Source organism: Mustela nivalis, assembly GCF_964662115.1.
Source record: "Mustela nivalis genome assembly, chromosome: 14".
NCBI lineage: Eukaryota > Metazoa > Chordata > Mammalia > Carnivora > Mustelidae > Mustela > Mustela nivalis.
The window spans coordinates 12,308,670-12,325,142 of NC_139033.1; the positions used below are offsets into that span (position 1 = coordinate 12,308,670).

General features: G+C 45.9%; 2 protein-coding genes across 6 annotated transcripts in view; one reads left to right on the forward strand and one right to left on the reverse strand.

Annotated features, from left to right (window-relative positions):
- IFT81 (intraflagellar transport 81) overlaps positions 1 to 16,473 on the reverse strand; it is a 192,450-nt gene that overhangs the window by 110,448 nt on the left and 65,529 nt on the right. The window contains exon 3 of one of the 5 annotated variants that reach the window (XM_082698415.1): positions 4,946 to 5,012. The exons of the other annotated variants lie outside the window; for them this stretch is intronic. The gene's annotated coding sequence lies outside the window, so the exon portion shown is untranslated. The remainder of the gene's footprint in view (positions 1 to 4,945; positions 5,013 to 16,473) is intronic. 5 annotated transcript variants of the gene reach the window in all.
- The window catches only part of P2RX7 (purinergic receptor P2X 7), a 48,272-nt gene continuing 38,222 nt past the window's right edge, over positions 6,424 to 16,473 (forward strand). Inside the window, exon 1 of the mRNA XM_082698433.1 lies at positions 6,424 to 6,690. Within this exon, the coding sequence (XP_082554559.1) occupies positions 6,566 to 6,690 (125 nt within the window). The 5' untranslated portion in view covers positions 6,424 to 6,565. The remainder of the gene's footprint in view (positions 6,691 to 16,473) is intronic.

Consider the following 16,473-nt stretch of genomic DNA (forward strand, 5'->3'; position numbering starts at 1 on the left):
TTATTATAAGAATTCTGAATTAAAGGATGAGAGGGAAGGGAGAGAGGACCAGAAAGGCGTGTTCACGAGAAACAGCCATGGAGAAATACAGAGGGGGGAAATCACTTGACATACTTTACTTTATAGCTCCAGTTGCCGAAAGAAACCACAGTGACTTCCTGGCTCAAATATTGTACTCCTGAAGGGGGGTATGAGTCTCCTATCATTGTACCTTTACTGAAAATTCACAGTGATATTGACACCGACACAGAGTTTGAAGGAAGAACCAACCAGCAGCCCGGAGAAAGTGTGGTGTCAGCTGAGTTATTTCAAAGGGCATCCAGGCACACCTGGGTGGCTTAGTTGGCTGAGGAACCAACTCTTGGTTTCAGCTCACGTCATGATCTCAAGGTCATGAGACTGACCCTGCTGTGGCAGGCTCCTCACTCAGCCAAAAGTCTGCTTGAGATTCTCTTCCTCTGCTCCTCCCACACACAGGCTCTCTCTCTCTCTCCTAAAATAAATAAATCAATCTTTTTTTTTTTTTTTTTTTTTTTTAAAGAAGAGGGGGCATCCAGTTCTCTTTGTTTGGATTCTCTACCAAAATGCAAAATGTGCACACCACAAACACAAACAGAACATTGAATTGCACGTCCCTTTGTGTAGCTGATTTTGCTTTCTTTTGATCATTCTATCACATTTCAAACAGTTACACATCTTTTGAAATCTAGGAAGTGAGAATACCACACCCTCCTGCCTCCACCAACCTCCTCTAAATGTCTAGCCAGTTGCTCTGAGAGCACATTTGGAGTACTTTCTCTCTATTGATTTTAAATGCTTCTGTCATTTGCTAAGTTCGCACCTACTCCGTTTGCATTCAGTACTTGACTCCATCCGCTCCATTAGCTTCTCTGTCAGTTTCCTCACCAGGGGCCTTGACTCACACAGCTTTATATCCCTCTTACTATTTCCTGTTGTCACTGGTTTATTCTGGAACCGTTTTTCCTTTGGCTCCTAGGCACACACTCTTTCTGCATTTTCCTCTCCTTCCTTGATGCCTCTTAGTCCCCTTTGTGTTGGATCCTTCGGAGATCCACCGTCAGTCCCCCTCCATGTCACCATACCCCCGCCCTGGGCAGATCCCCTCCCTGTCTCCACTCTTGCCCCTTCTATCCACTTTCCATAGTGCAGCCAGAGTGATTTTACTGAAGTGTAAATGAGGTCATGCCACCACTCTGCGTACAGACCCACCGATTGCTCTTGGGGTAAATTCCTGACTCCTTAACAGCAAGTAGCCACCGGAGGTTGAAAGAGACTGAGCTTCCCCAAAGTGGGCCCTGAAGCAAGGATTCAGGGACACGTAGTTCATTTGGGAGGTGAGGCCAGGAAGGGCAGTGGGGAAGTGAGACAGGGAGGGAAGGCAGCCAATACAGCAAGTATTGAAGAACAGGTCACTGCCGTAGGCATCTGGGACTCAATCCCACCAGGGACCTCTGGGAAACTGCCTAGACCGCCTCAGGGTTGTCCCACCTGAAGAGCAGATTATTGAATCTGAGTCTCCCAGCCTAGGAACTGCTACTCTCCGAGAGTCGCACTTCTTTCTCCCCCTCCTTACTTTCCTTCCTTCCTTCCCTCTCATCGCCCTTCACCCCTTCCCCCTCCTCCTCGACCCCCTTTCACCTCCTTCCACCCCTTCCTCCCCAGTAGGCCCCTGACCCCAGGTTTCTTCTGTGACCCTGCCCACAGCCTTAGGTGACTGGGCCAGAGACAGAGAACTAAACCAATCAGATTCACTCCTCTGGGACTCTGGAATTAAGCAGTTGGTCTGGGGTCTGATGTGAACTGTGGCCACCTAATGTGGATGCCATGATGGCCTTGTTTGGTGACATGCCCCCAGAGGAGCAGAGAAGTCCTGTGTTTAGGAAAATGCACAGTGGCTGGAGAGAGACAGACAGAGGCAGGACAACGCAGCTTCAAACAAACCGAAAGAGCCACCTCAGAGCAGGACATTTTAGTTTTCCTGTAAATAAGTTCTTATCGTGTTTCCTGCACTTGAGTTCTGTAAGCCAACAGTGTTTCCTCAAAAAACTACCATTTCTGCTAAAGAAAGTCACTTGATTTTCTGACCTGTAACCAGAAACACACACACACACACTCCTTAGAAGAGAAATTCACCTAAGTCCCCAAGACCAATTGTATTCATGATCTGACTCCCTACTTAACAAAGAAACAGGAACCACTATTCCTGACATTCCACTTTGAATGACTCAAATATTTCCATCTTAGCTATCCCTTCCCCCAATCTTCCCTTGACAACTACACCTCCTATTAAAAATCACCCTCAAGCTGACCTTAAAGGAAAAGTAGTCCACATCGTGTCTCTACTCTCTCCCTCGAATCAGTCCCTAAATGCACTATTATTTTGTGGGGAAGTACGCCATCCTGAAGATGTGATTTTTAAATATCTATGGGATTTTTAGGTCTGGAGGTTCACAGACTATACAGGTATGGAGCTCAGAGGGCAGATTTGGTCTGAAGATACAGATTTTTTTAATCTACCACTGATTTTAAAAAAGTAATGCGTGAGTATGATAGAAAAACTTCATAGAAAGGTGATAATTAAGTTGCTTGACAAACACTGACAAATCCCCCTGTTCCCTCCCCAGAGGCCATCTTATACATCCTTCCAGAAACAGCCAGCTTCATGGACATGGGACCCATGCAGTTACATAAGGACCCACGTGTAGAAGGGACCTGAGCTTGATTTAATGCTTTGCTGTTGCCATCTTGAATTTCTTAATTTTGAATGAGAGACCCCACATATTCATTTTGCACTGGGTCCCCAGATTATGTGGTAGGCCTATTTCCAGCTATACTCCATGTGTAGTTAAACACATGATATACACATGTACCCCTATTTCCATCCCCTTTTCCTTCAGCATTTGGTGATTCTTTAAAAGAATGTGTGTGGATGAAATTTCTCAGGGAAAGAATGCAAAAGTTACTAGTGCTATTTACCAAATATGTCTGCTTCTTCTGTTTCTGGGCACAGAGAGGGATATATGGTGAGACTGCATTTCCAGGCTCCCTGGTGGTTAGATGGGGCCAAGTGACTAGTTCTCACCAATAAGTTGGAGGCAAAAGGGAGTGTACCATTTCTAGATCAGAGTATTTTTTTTTTATGCTATGTTAGTCACCATACAGTTCATCATTGGCTTTTGATGCAGCGTTCCATGAATCATTATTTGCATATAACACCCAATACTCATTACAACACATGCCATCCTTAATACAGATCACCAGTCTTACACCACACAAAGATAAACTCAAAATGAATGAAAGACCTCAATGTGAGATAGAAATCTATCAAAATCCTAGAGGAGAACACAGGAAGTAACCTCTTTGACATCAGCCACAACAACTTCTTTCATGATACATCTCCAAAGGCAAGGGAAACAAGCAAAAATGAACTGTTGGGACTTCATCAAGATAAAAAGTTTCTGCACAGCAAAGGAAACAGTCAACAAAACTGAAAGGCAACCAATGGAATGGGATAAGATATTCGCAAATGATATTACATATAAAGGGCTGGTAACTAAGATCTATAAAGAACTTCTCAAACTCAACATCCCAAAAAACAAATAATCAAGACAAAAAATGGGTAGAAGGCATGAAGAGACAATTCTGCAAAGAAGACATATAAATGGTTAACAGAGTATTTTCTATTAAGTTTTATTTATTTAGGGATACCTGGGTGGCTCAGTAGGTCAAGTGTCTGCCTTCAGCTCAAGTCCTGGGATTAGGTCCCACATTGGACTCCCTGCTTAGCAGTGAGCCTACTTCTCCCTCTGCCTACAGCTTCCCTTGCTGTGTTCTCTGTCTAACAAATAAATAAACAAAATCTTTTTTTTAAGGATTTATTTATTTTAAAGAGAGAGAGTCCACAAGTACATGCGTGTGCACATGAGGGGTAGGGGGAGGAGCAGAGGAAGAGAGAGAGGGATAGAATCTCCAGCCGACTCCTGGTTGAGCACAGAGCCCCACGCAGGGCTCTACCCCAGGACCTTGAGATCATGACCTGGGCTGAAACCAAAAGTCAAACGTTTAACCAACTGAGCCACCCAGGTGCCTCAAGTTCAGAGTATTTAACTGCCGCTGTAAGACCTGCCAGATTTCTCATTCAAGAGTTCAGGATAGAGGCTGTTCCATTAGTTTTGTTTTATGAGAGACTAGGATAATCAGAGCCCCCAGGGTGATCTGTGGTTCTTAAGCCATGATTTGGTGGCTGTTTGTTATTGCAACGTAACCTGTCTTGTCATGACTTACAGAAATATAAAAAATGCTGAGACAGAATTTACTAGAACTGACATATAAAAGGAGAAGAGTCATAGAAAGATAAGACAAAGAGTCACAGAGGTAAAGATGAGAAACTAGGGGTGCCTGGGTGGCTCAGTCAGGTAAGCATTTGCCTTCGGCTCAGGTCATGATCCCAGGGTCCTGGGATCCAGCCTCGGGATCGCTGGGCTCCCTGCTCAGTGGGGAGCCTGCTTCTCCCTCTGCCCTTCCCTAACTCGTGCACTCTCTCGAGCACATGTTCTGTCTCCTTCTCTGAAATAAATAAATAAAAAAAATCTTTTTTGAAAAAAGATGAGAAACTAGAAGAAGGGACCCAGGGGAGTCACTGAAATCAAGGGAAGAAACTGCTCAAGAGGTGATACATGGTGTTGGTCCAAAAGGTCAAAAAGAATAAAAAATAAAAGCTATCACTAAATATGGCAACTGAGAACTCACTGGTAAGCTTATTAAGAACAGTATCCGGGAAGCGGTGGTGGGAGAAATAGTAGACAGAAGGCTGAGGAAGCAGAGGGAAGAGCAAGAGGGATGAGTGTATGAGTTCAGCAGAAAGGCCAGGAGCCCTGCCATGTGCACTGCGAGAAGGGCCAAGAAAATGTGTGTTCAATCTCACCTTCCTCCTGCTCTCCGGCATCCTGAACTGACAGCCAGGAGGTAAGGTAGCTCCTGATACCGTTCACCTGAGTGAGAAAGTGAAATTTAAGTCGGACTGCAAAAGTAAAAATACCTTGGCCACTTAACAGGTTGGAAGAGCAGAAATGGATAAAGACAGCTACAAAAATAATAGGAAACAGTATTTTACTGTATCTGTAAAATGATAATACTACTTTCCCTCATCTTTTTTGTCATTGCTGCTTTCCTTTTTTTTCCTTTTAAGATTTTATTTATTTGCTTATTTGAAATAGAACAAGAGTGAGAGAGAGAGAGTGTGCAAGGAGGGGGAGCAGCAGGCAGAAGGAGAAGCAGGCTTCCTGCTGAGCAGGGAGCCCAATGCAGGGCTCGATCCCAGAACCCCAGGATCATGACCTGAGTTGAAGACATACGCCCAACCAACTGAACCACTCAGGTGCCTCTCTCTGTTGCTTTCTTCTTGAGAAACGTCATCCTCTAAATTCAAAGACTATCAGAAAATCTGCTACTGGAAATTGCCTCAGTAAGAATGAAATATTCCACTTTTGCCACACAGAAGTGGCCTCAATTTGCACCTTTGGACCAGAGCTTCAGATAAAGGGTTTCTAGGCACAACGTTCAACAGCTGTCTTAGCTTTATCACTGACAAGGAAGCAGAGCCCTGGGTCCACGTTGCAATCCAGATCTGAGGTTGACTGTTTTATACAAACCTGCTGTTTTGAGCTTATCAAAATCTGCTTTCAAATTTAATCAAGACTCCACCATCGCCCATAACCCTACCCTAACTCTGTCCCTTTGATGGTAGTTCCTCTGGCACGAGCTCTTTCTCACTGAAATAGTCAGTAAACCTAATTTTGCTCATTGGCAAGTTTGTTTCTGACGGTCTTAGGCTGATTGGCCTAGGTCATGGGCATAAATGGGGACAGGGCAGAGAGCAGATCTCAACAGATCTCAACGGTCACGCAGGAAATATCCAGCACAGAAATAAAGTCCTTCCCCGCCCCGGCCCCAGCAATTCTGATTCCCCCCCCATCACCTACAGACCAGAGTGCTGTGGAGGAAATGTGGAGAGGGAGAAGAGGAAGACCTTCATTCACCCTGCATTCATAGACATCTGGGGTTGAACAAAAGGGTTGTAAAAAGGATCAGTCAGTCTATGAGTAGGCCTTGAGGCAACAGAAAGATCTAGGCCCTTTACTAAGGCACAATGGAAGCACTGGGTCTCCTGACATTTGAAGGCCTGCCCCTCTCCCCCAACTGAAAGGAGTCCAAAAAAGTGAAAGGGAAAAGGGGATAAGGGAGAATGCTAAAAATGCCCTTCCTTTGAACACCATCTTTGTGCAGGCATCTGGGGGAGGCCGGCTGGAGCAGGGTCATCTGCCAGCCAGGCTTGTAGGACTTCGCTTCTCTTGTTTATCCCCAGCCACATCTGGGGCAGCTGCCAGGGCCCGCCCCCACTCTGCCGTCACTGGAGGAACTCAAACTTAAAGGCTGCGGCTAAGAATCAGGGAGTCTCATTTTCCTGTTACTGGTGGATCTGCTGTGGCTGGTCTGGGGGCGTTGAGCCCTCGTCCAGACCCTGGTGGAGAGTGAGCCTCTCACCATGTCAGCCTGCTGCAACTGGAAATGCATTTTCCAGTATGAGACAAACAAAGTCCTCCGGATCCAGAGCGTGAATTATGGAAGCATTAAGTGGATCCTGCACATGCTGGTCTTTTCTTACATCGGGTGAGTGCGGTGTGGGGACGACCCCAAACGTCTGCAGCGGTTGACAGCCCAAAAGTCCCCAAGGTGCAGCTTCTGGTGCACATCCTGAATTCCTCATGGTTTTAAATCTTTTTCCCTCATAACAAGCTGGGGCCGGAGGGGGTTGGGGTAGTGGGGAAGCAGCTGCAGGCGGGAGGAAACAGTGCCAGTTTGCTGCCGAAAGAAGCCACAAGAGACAAAGCCACACTTTGGGTTTTACCCCAGGCCTGCCAGGGTAAGCTGGGCAGGGCCTGCCTGGGGAAAGTAGGAAACAGGGCAACACCCTGGATTCCAAGGGAGGAGGCAAGGATTCAGGGCCTACCTGGTGATAATCCTGGCATCTGTCTGAGTCATCACTGCTGAGGGGAGGAATAGGACCAGACTTGTCAATGTAACTTGTCCTCTCTAGTGTCAGAAGGCCCCCTCTTGCTCTTTTTCGTGTCTGTTTCTTAACAGCTTATTGAGATATAATTCACAGACTACACAACTCACTCATTTAAAGGGAAAAAATTAGGGGAGGCTGGGTGGCTGAGTCGGATGAGTGTCCAGCTCTTGATTTTGGCTCGGGTCATGATCTCAAGGTTGTGGGACTGAGCTCCACATCAGCTCTAGGCTTATCAGCTCTACGCTCTCCTTCTCCCTTTGTCCCTACTCCTGTTGGCGAACTTGATCTCTTTCTCAGATAAATAAATAAATCTTCATAAAAATAAATGAAGGGTACAATTTAGTGGGTTTTAGTATATTCAGACTTGTGCAACCATCACCACAATGAAGTCTAGAATATTTTCATCACCTCAAAAATAAACTCCATAGCCCTGAGCCATCACTCCCAATCCTTCTGCTCCCCTGTAGCTCTGGTGACCCACTGATTCACCCTGTCTCTGGGACTGGACTATTCTGGACATGTCATAGAAATGGAATTGTGCACTATGTGGTCCTTTCTGTCTAGCTTCTTTGACTCTGCATCATGTTTGCAAGGTGCACTCATGTTGAAACATGTATCTCTACTTCCTTCCTCTGTATGGCCAAGTAATATTCCCTTGTCTGGATGGACCTTTATTGGAGGGGGTGGACATTTGAGTTGTTTCCAGTTTGGGGCTATTATGAATAATGGACAATGCTGCTATGAATACGGGTGTATGCCTGTTGGCATGAACATGTTTTCAGTTTTCTTGGGTATTGCACCTAGAAGTGAAACTGAAAGATCATTCAGTAAATTTATTTTCAACATTTTAAGTAACCACCCGTTTTTGGAACGGCTGCACCATTTCCTATTCTCACCAGCAATGTATGTTCCAATTTCTCCACATCCTTACCAAACAGTAGCTCTTGTTGGTTTTTTGGATTATGGGCATCCTACTGAGTGGTTCTCATTGTGGTTTTAATTCACAGTTCCTTACTGGCTAATGCCCCATTGCTCTTTGTGATGATGATGGTGATGGTGGTGAGAACTTGCATCGCTAAGGTCAGACAGTGTAGTTTACTGGCTAAGGGTTAGAGCAACCCATTTTATAACCCTGGCTTAGTTTCCTTGGCCAGGTCACTTACCCGCTGAGCCTCCCTTTCTGCATCTGTTAATAGAATCGTCATAATTAAATAAGAAAAGGCATGGAAAACACTTCTCCATGTCTGGCATAGGTTAAGAGCTCTACAAATAGCAGCTATCTTTAAAAATAATCATTTTGACTTAAAAAAATAGAATTACCATAGAATCCAGTAATTTCACTACTGGGTATTTACCTGAAGAAAATGAAAATACTACTTGGAAAAGATACGTGCATCTCTACATTTATTGCAGCGTTATTTACAATAGCCAAGATGCGGAAGCAACCCAAGTGTCCACTGAAAAGGAATGATGAAGATGTAGGAGGGGGCACCTGGGTGACTCAGTGGGTTAAGCCTCTGCCTTCAGCTCAGGTCATGATCCCAGGGTTGTGGCATCAAGCCCGCATCAGGCTCTTTGCTCAGTGGGAAGCCTGCTTCCCTCTCTTTCTCTGCCTGCCTCTTTGCCTACCTGCGATCTCTGCCTGTCAAATAAATAAATAAAATCTTTAAAAAAAAAAAAAAAAGAAGAAGAAGATGTAGGAGATATATAATGGAATTTTGCTCAGTCATAGAAAAGACTGAAATCTTGCCATTTGCAACACCATGGATGGGCCTAGAGGGTCCTAAGTGAAATAAGTGAAGTAAGTCAGTCAGTTAAATTTCACTCATGCATGGAATTTAAGAAACAAAACAAATGAACAAAGGAAAAAGGGATGTAAACAAAAAACCAGACTCTTAAATACAGAGAATTAACTGGTGGCTGCCAAAGGGGAGGGAAGTAGAAAGATGGGTAAGACAGATAAAAGAGATTAAGAGTATACTTATCTTGATGAGCACTGAGAAATACATAGAATTGTTGAATCATTATATCATACACCTGAAACTAATATAAAACTACTAATTATACTTGAGTAAAAAAAGAATTAAAAAATAATCTTTTTGTATATAATAAGCACTTTCATATGCACTGTCTCCTTTGACTGTCAAAGCCCACACCCAGGATCTGAGGTCTGGAAAGGTGGATTCCATAATCCTCCACTGCTTTGAGCCTTGGTTTTCTCATCTGTAAAATGGGGACAAAGGTTGTTGTAAGGATTAAATGAGTTACTAAATGTAAAGTTGTTTTAAAAATACCTGGTGTATGGCAAGCCCTCACCAAGTGTTAATTCTTATTATTAATAATATTACTAGGATTATTGCAATTTGATGCATATGTTTACTATGTGACAAACACTAAATAATAAACACATATGTTAAATTCTAAAATAAGACACGTTACTTAAGCCAGATATCATGGAACTGAAGACAAGGAGCATAGTTAGGAAATGCTCCTTTATGCACCAGTACATAGTGTAAAGTTTCGCAGGCGAGGTAAACACAACACCAGGCAAGGTGTGTGCAAGGCAAGATTTATTAAAGGCACTCTCCGGTGAAGTTTCAGGGCTCAGGAGAAGGGGAGCCAGGAAAGTCAGGCCAGGAGGAGGTGGGTACCTTTGGTCGAGGTTCCATGTAAGGACCTATTTTATATATTTATATTTTAGCCAGAGGATTCCATTGAGGTTAAACAATAACCTTGTTGTTTAACCCTTAAACTGTCCCTGCTCCCCTTCCCACAGGGGACTTACTTAAAAACAAGTCCCGGGAAACCAGCCTCAGGTAACAAAGCTCAGATGCAAGGATGGGTCAGGCCTGGTGGAGACATCCAATCAGTGAGGGGTGTGTGTGTGTGTGTGTGTGTGTGTGTGTGTGTGTGTGTGTGTGGAGGAGGGTTGCATACTGTCTCCCTAGCTACCAAGGAGTATGGGCCCTGCCCTTTGGGAGCCCTTTGGGAGCCAATCCTAACCAAGGTGAAACTGTAATTCAATTGGTCACCTAGCAACATTGTGCAGTTTTCTCTGTGTGTTAAACAATTTCATTGGACACCTCTTCATGGCCAGGCCCAACCACATGGCCTTTGCCCTTAAAAGCCAGTCCCTAAAGGAGAGCGGGGTCACCCTCTCTGTAAGAGGCACGGCCCTGGCCAGCCAGTTTGATTCTTGGTGCTTGGTGCGAAATAAAGCTTTCGCTTGACTTTCACTTTGTATCAGTCTTGCTCCTTTAATCACAGACCCATTATTGGGGCATAACATTCCGCAACTCTGGAAAGCAGAGTCGGAGAAGTCACACTGGGAGGGAGTTGGTGGGGGTCTTTCATCGGGCCAAGGCAGGGCATGGGCTCACATCCATATATGGTAGGGTATTTGGTGATAGGAAGGTACGGAGTGGGGGTCCTGATACTCCTGTTTCCTGCATAGGTATCGGGTTACCTATGGAGGTGTGACCTGGGCGTATACCCCTTTGGCAGGAGAATCAAGGGTTAAGGAAGGCAGGGAGACTGGAAGATGGTGGCCCCAGCGGTCATTTCTATTGTTCCCCTGCATTCCTGGGCCCGACCCAACACATAGATCATGCATCACAATTCCATGAAACAGGTGACGTGATTTCCTGATATTCTTGGCACACGATTTCTTAAAAGCAATATATAAGAACAGATTCTCATGAGAGAGACTTGTAACGATAAATTTTGTTCTCTCACAAGGTGGAATCTTATCTTCCACACATTTAACTCCCTCAAACCCAGCAATGTATGTTCCATGGGAGCCTGGAATAGCACAATTTCAACAGTGCAATGACTAAGTGAATGGGTGCCCCAGACCAGGCTTGAGATGGGGTCCCCAAGTTGGAGATCCTGGCCAGTCTGTTCCCACATGCTTTCGACAGAGTAACCATCTTGTCACCCTACCTATGAATCTAGATACACACTCTCCACCTTACATGCCCCCTAAATCTTCACCTGGAGCAAAACTGGAAAAACGGCAACTTATTCCAGAACTGGGGGGAAATGGGCTCTGATGGGCTTATTGGGAGGTAGAAGGTCTGTTTGCTGTGCCTTGTGGACAACTCAAGGTTTTACCAACCTTGTGTTGACAAGACATGATTTTTTTTTTAAGATTTTATTTATTTATTTGAGAAAGTGAGAGAGATACAGAGAGAGAGCATGAGAGGGGAGAAGCTGAGCAGGAGAAGCAGACTGCCCATGGAGCTGGAAGCCCAATGCGGGGCTCGATCCCTGGACTCTGGGATCATGACCTGAGCCAAAGGCAGTGGCTCAACCAACTGAGCCACCTAGGCGCCCGACAAGACATGATTTTTACCTTAAGTACTGACTTTAGAAGGTGACCCCTACGTAAAATACTACTCCATTTTTTTATATTTTAAAAGATAAAATTAAAGAAAAAGTGTTGCCAGCTTTGTTTTTTCCCCTCCATGCTAACGGAATATCTATTTCCATCCCACTGAGTGGAGTCCCATAGACCACTGCTTGGGAAATGCTGCCTTCAGTTGTACTGTGAGGCCCTGTGGCGATCAAACTACAACTGGGCCATTTGTGAAACGGGGAGACCCATGGTGCACAGGGACTGGGGTGGTAGTTTACATCAAATGGGACGGTATGGATCACAGGCTGGAAGTCCAGACAGGCTCAGGTAATAGTCAAGACACGTAGAAGTAGGTTGTGGATTCTAGCTGTGGCGTCCTCAGTTCAGAGCCTGTCCATCCTAGGGTTGCAAAGGCAAAGAGCCAGGATAATGACGGAAGACAGGGCTTCAGTTATTGAGACTGGGGTGCAAGGAAGGGGCTGTCATTAGAAGAAATAAGACAAAACGCTGGTTAGCATCTCACAGTTCCTCAAAACCAAGTTCAGATTGGAATCAAAGGCAGGGCTACAGCTATAGGTGGGGTTAAGTGGCTCCAGCTTCCAGGGTTACAGAAGTGTGTAGTCAGGATGCTGAGTAGGCCTGTGCTAGTCAGAATTGTCTGGATAGTAAGTGACAGAGACCTAACTCAAGTTAGGCACCAAGCCACACAGTGGAAGAGATGGAGCTGCCCTCAGACATGGATGGTTCTAAAAGCTCAAACTATGCCATTGGGTTGGCCCTCTCTCCCCACATTATGGCTCTGTGTGACTTTGTTCTTGAATAGGCTCTCTATGTAGCAAGATGCTATACTCATATCCTCAGTAACTCCAGAGGAACAGGCAAGTCTTTCCTGATAGTTCTGGCATAAAGTCCCAGGAAAGTCTCCTGTTGGTAGAGCTTGAATTACATATCCACTCTGAATCAATCCTCATGGCTAGGGGCATGGTGTCACCTGATTGGCGAATCCTGGGTCACGTGCTCACTCCTGTGGCAGGAAGTAGGGACAGGGTACAGGGCTCAGAGCCCAGTCTGAATCCCATACATAGACTTTACCTTAGGAAAGAATACTGTTGCCAGAAGAAATGGGGAAAAAAAGCGGGTAGGGCAAAAGAAAAACATCCATTACAGGGTCTTTCCAAAAACCAGAAATTCCAGAGATTTTCTGAAGTCTACTACTCTATCCTTGGCTTATCTCAGCCCCACACCTGCACTGTGGAGACTCTGCCCCAGGTTATTGCAGGGCCCTTGGTATTATTCTCAACAGAGATTTCCTCTGAGAATCGGCTCCAGGAATCCCACAGGGTTTTCCAACCCATGATTCTGGTTTTGCCCTCTGGCCTCAGTGAGGTGGGAAGAATGGGATAATGATGACTATACTCCCAGGAAAACTAACTGAAAAAGCCTGAATGACAATAAAAATAACTTTCTTATCCAGCTGGCTTTATTTATATCATCTCAATTGATATACTGGAATGTAGGTATTCTTTTCATTGTTGCACAGATAAGGAAAGAAAAGCTATGAAAGATGGAGTTAATTTCTGAAATATCATCCAGGTAGAAAGTGGGTTTCAAAAAGGATTCAAATCCAAAACCAATCCAATTCTCTTAACCCAGAAAGCATACTACTGAAGTGGTTACCCAGCAGACTGAGAAAGCCTGAGTACTAGGCCTCCTAAACCCTTGTTCAATTGATCATTCTTCCTTCTTCAGCACAATCTTTGTCTTTCTGGGTTGGCCGGGGCAAGTACAGGACAAGGAGGGAGGCTGGAACGAGGATCCCATAAGTTGACCCTTTTCTATCGTTCATTCATTCCCCCGTATAAATTTCAGACTATCTACTATGAGTCAGGAGCTGTTGATGGATCTAGAGATTATAACGGTGAGTGAAACAAAGTTCCTACAACTCAGGGGGTTACATGCCAGTGAAAGAGTGAAATACAATACCAAAAAAAAAAAGAAAGAAAGAAAGAAAGAAAAAAGACATAACTAAATATCTGATGGTGATAAATGATAAAGGGTAATAAAGCATAGAAGAGAACAAAGAATGCTAATGGGCAAATGTGAGTGCATGTGGGGTAGAGACATCTGGGCTAGGATGGGCATGAAGGGAGGGAACAAGATATGTGTTGGGTTGGAAGGCTCAGGAGTGCAGGAGGAACAATAGAAATGACCGCCTTCCAGGCTCCCCCCCAACCCTTTCCTTAACCCTTGACTCTCCCGCCAAAAGGATGTATGCCCAGGTCACACCTCCATAGGTAACCCGATACCTATGCAGGACACAGAAGTATCAGGACCCGTACCCTGTACCCACCGATCACCAAATACCCTACCATATATGGATGTGAGCCCATGCCCTACCTTGGCCCGATAAAAGACCTCCACCAACTCCCTCCCAGTGCAACTTCCTTGACTTCTTTCGGAGTCAAGGAACCTCGCCCTAGAGTGCCCACCTCCTCCCGGCTTGACTTTCCTGGCTCCCCTTCTCCGGAGTCCTGAAACTTCGCCGGAGAGTGCCTTTAATAAATCTTGCATTGTGCCCACCTTGCCTGGTGTTGTGTTTACCTTGCCTGTGAAACTTTACAACATGAAGTATCTAGAAGAGTGTTTCTGGTGAGGGGACAGCAAATACAAAGGCCCTGAGGTAGAGACTTGATAGGGTGTTCAAGCAAGGAGGTCAGGGTGCCTGGAGCAGAGGAAACAACTTAGTGAATTGAGAGGAAGTGGGTGAACCGGAGAGATAACCCCGGTTGGGGAGGAAGGGCAGATCATTCCGAGCCTTGGAGGCCACTCCGCGTTCTTTGGATTTTATTCTCAGTGAGTTGAGAAGCCGTAGGAGGATTTTAAGCAGAGAAGTAAGATATTTTCATTTTCTTGGGAAGATTTCCCTCCCCCCTGGAGACCAGCCCTCTCAGAAGCTTTTCCAGTGACTACAGAAGAGTAGGAAAGGTTGAGAGAAAAAAGGAGAACACACTCCACTCAAACTGCTTCTTCTCCCTTATTCAGTCAACCTCTGCTCAGGCTAACAGAAGCACAATATTGTCCTGCGTCCGGGCTGGTTGCCTGTTTCATGGGAGGGTTGCCACACACCTACCTGTGAGGCCTTTTCCAGCTGAGTGGAAGTGAGTCCACCACAGACATGGGAGCGGACACCAGACGCTGGGGAGGGGCAAATCCAACCCAGGCATGGCCCTGCTATGGTTCCTGCCACTTGAGGGCAATAGAAACGTGAAGAGATTTGCCACGTTCTCATCCTACCCTGAACCCCTGGGTGATGTGATAGAGATGGCGGGGGTGGAGGGGTCCCAGAGAAAGCCCATTTCAGGAGAGACTGCCTCTAGGAAGAGGAGTATCCAGCCACCTGACTCAAGGGACCGAAAGAACAGTGAATGCACATATCTGAAAGCAAAAAAAGGAGCCCCCAGAAGGCAGTATGTTCCAGAAGCTGGTGAGAGAGGAGGGAGGAGCAGGGACCGAGGGCAGAGGAGAGGTAGGCAAGGGCCAGACTGCGGGAAGAGCTGGAATTTGTTCCTCAGGGACAGGATTTACAGAGGGAAGTGGAACCATCTGATTCCTGTTTCTAAAAGAGCTCTTGAGCCTCTGCGCAAAAGGCAGATCACGGGGGCAAGAGCGACAGGAGGGCAGTGAGAAGGGCACCAGAGTCGCCCAGATGAGAGAGGTGGCGACCCCGATGATAACGGACGGGACAGTGCAGGTGGACAGAAGTGGGCAAAGCAGGAGTACGTTTTGGAGGCAGGACTGACAGATTTGCTAGGAGGGAGAAGATGACTCTGGGTTCCCAGGTGGCTGAGGAGGATGCCTTTACGGACAGGAGGAAGACTGAGGGGCGGCAAGCTTGTCGCCTAGCAGCACCGTGAGCGACGTCAAGCAAGCAAACAACTACTACCATTATCAGCATCCCTCCATTAATGCCCACACAAAACATTAAGAAAGCTGGAAGCACCCAGTCTACAAAAACGGTCCTTTCAAATGAATAAATTTAGCTTCATGGAGAGCTTGCCTTGTTATCCTGGTTTTCTCATTTCACCCTGGAAACCGAGGCTTCTCTGTGGACCAGCTCTCACATGCCCACGAGCTTCTGGGCACCACCACACCAGCCCAGCCTCCCACCCAGGGCAGGAACCTCCCAACCCTCCTGGGTTTTTAGCACAGAGCTGAAAAGAGAAAGGACCCGATCCGGTAGACTATTCACAGAGCAGCACGCGTCAGCTGGCTGACGTGCAAGGTGCCAAGAAGGGGAGGCGAAGGTGGGACTGGAGAAGCCAGCAAGGATCGTATTATGAACAGCCTTGAACTTCATCCTGAGGACACTGAGAAAGCTCGGAGAGTCCTCCCCACCCTGCCACCAACATTTCATTATGAAAAATTTCAACCATGCAGATGTGACTTTTCTAGACAGTATTTCTTCTCAAACTCAGCAGAGTGGATTCTGTTTAGAACCAGATACCCTGCCCAATATAATACTAATATATCCTTATTACAAAAGAGTAAACAATGACCCAGGAAGCTTAAGTAACTTACACACGGCCACATAGCTAGGAAGTGGTAGAGCCAAGATTGAACCCAAGCTTCTCACTCCAGAGCCCAAGCTTTTACTAGTAAATCACCTAGAATACGGAGGAGACAGGAGCACAAATGGAGGCATGGAGACCATTCAGGCTACCCGGTGGTCCAGGTGAGAGGTGATGGTGACCCAGACTGAGGAGGTGACGATGGCAGAGGAGAGAAATAGATGAATAGCGTTAGGAAGATAAAACAGGATTTGACAGTTGAATGGTTGAGGGGTAATGAGGGAAAGGATGCTAAGGAATGTTTCTGGAGTGGGCAACTGATGTGTGGTGGGAGAACTTAGTGGGATAGGAAATGTGGGGGGAGGAGCCCATCTGGGGTGGAAGATGAGTTCAGAACTGAAGCCATACATTGTCAATATACATTGTCATGTATATGGGACATATAAATTTGGATG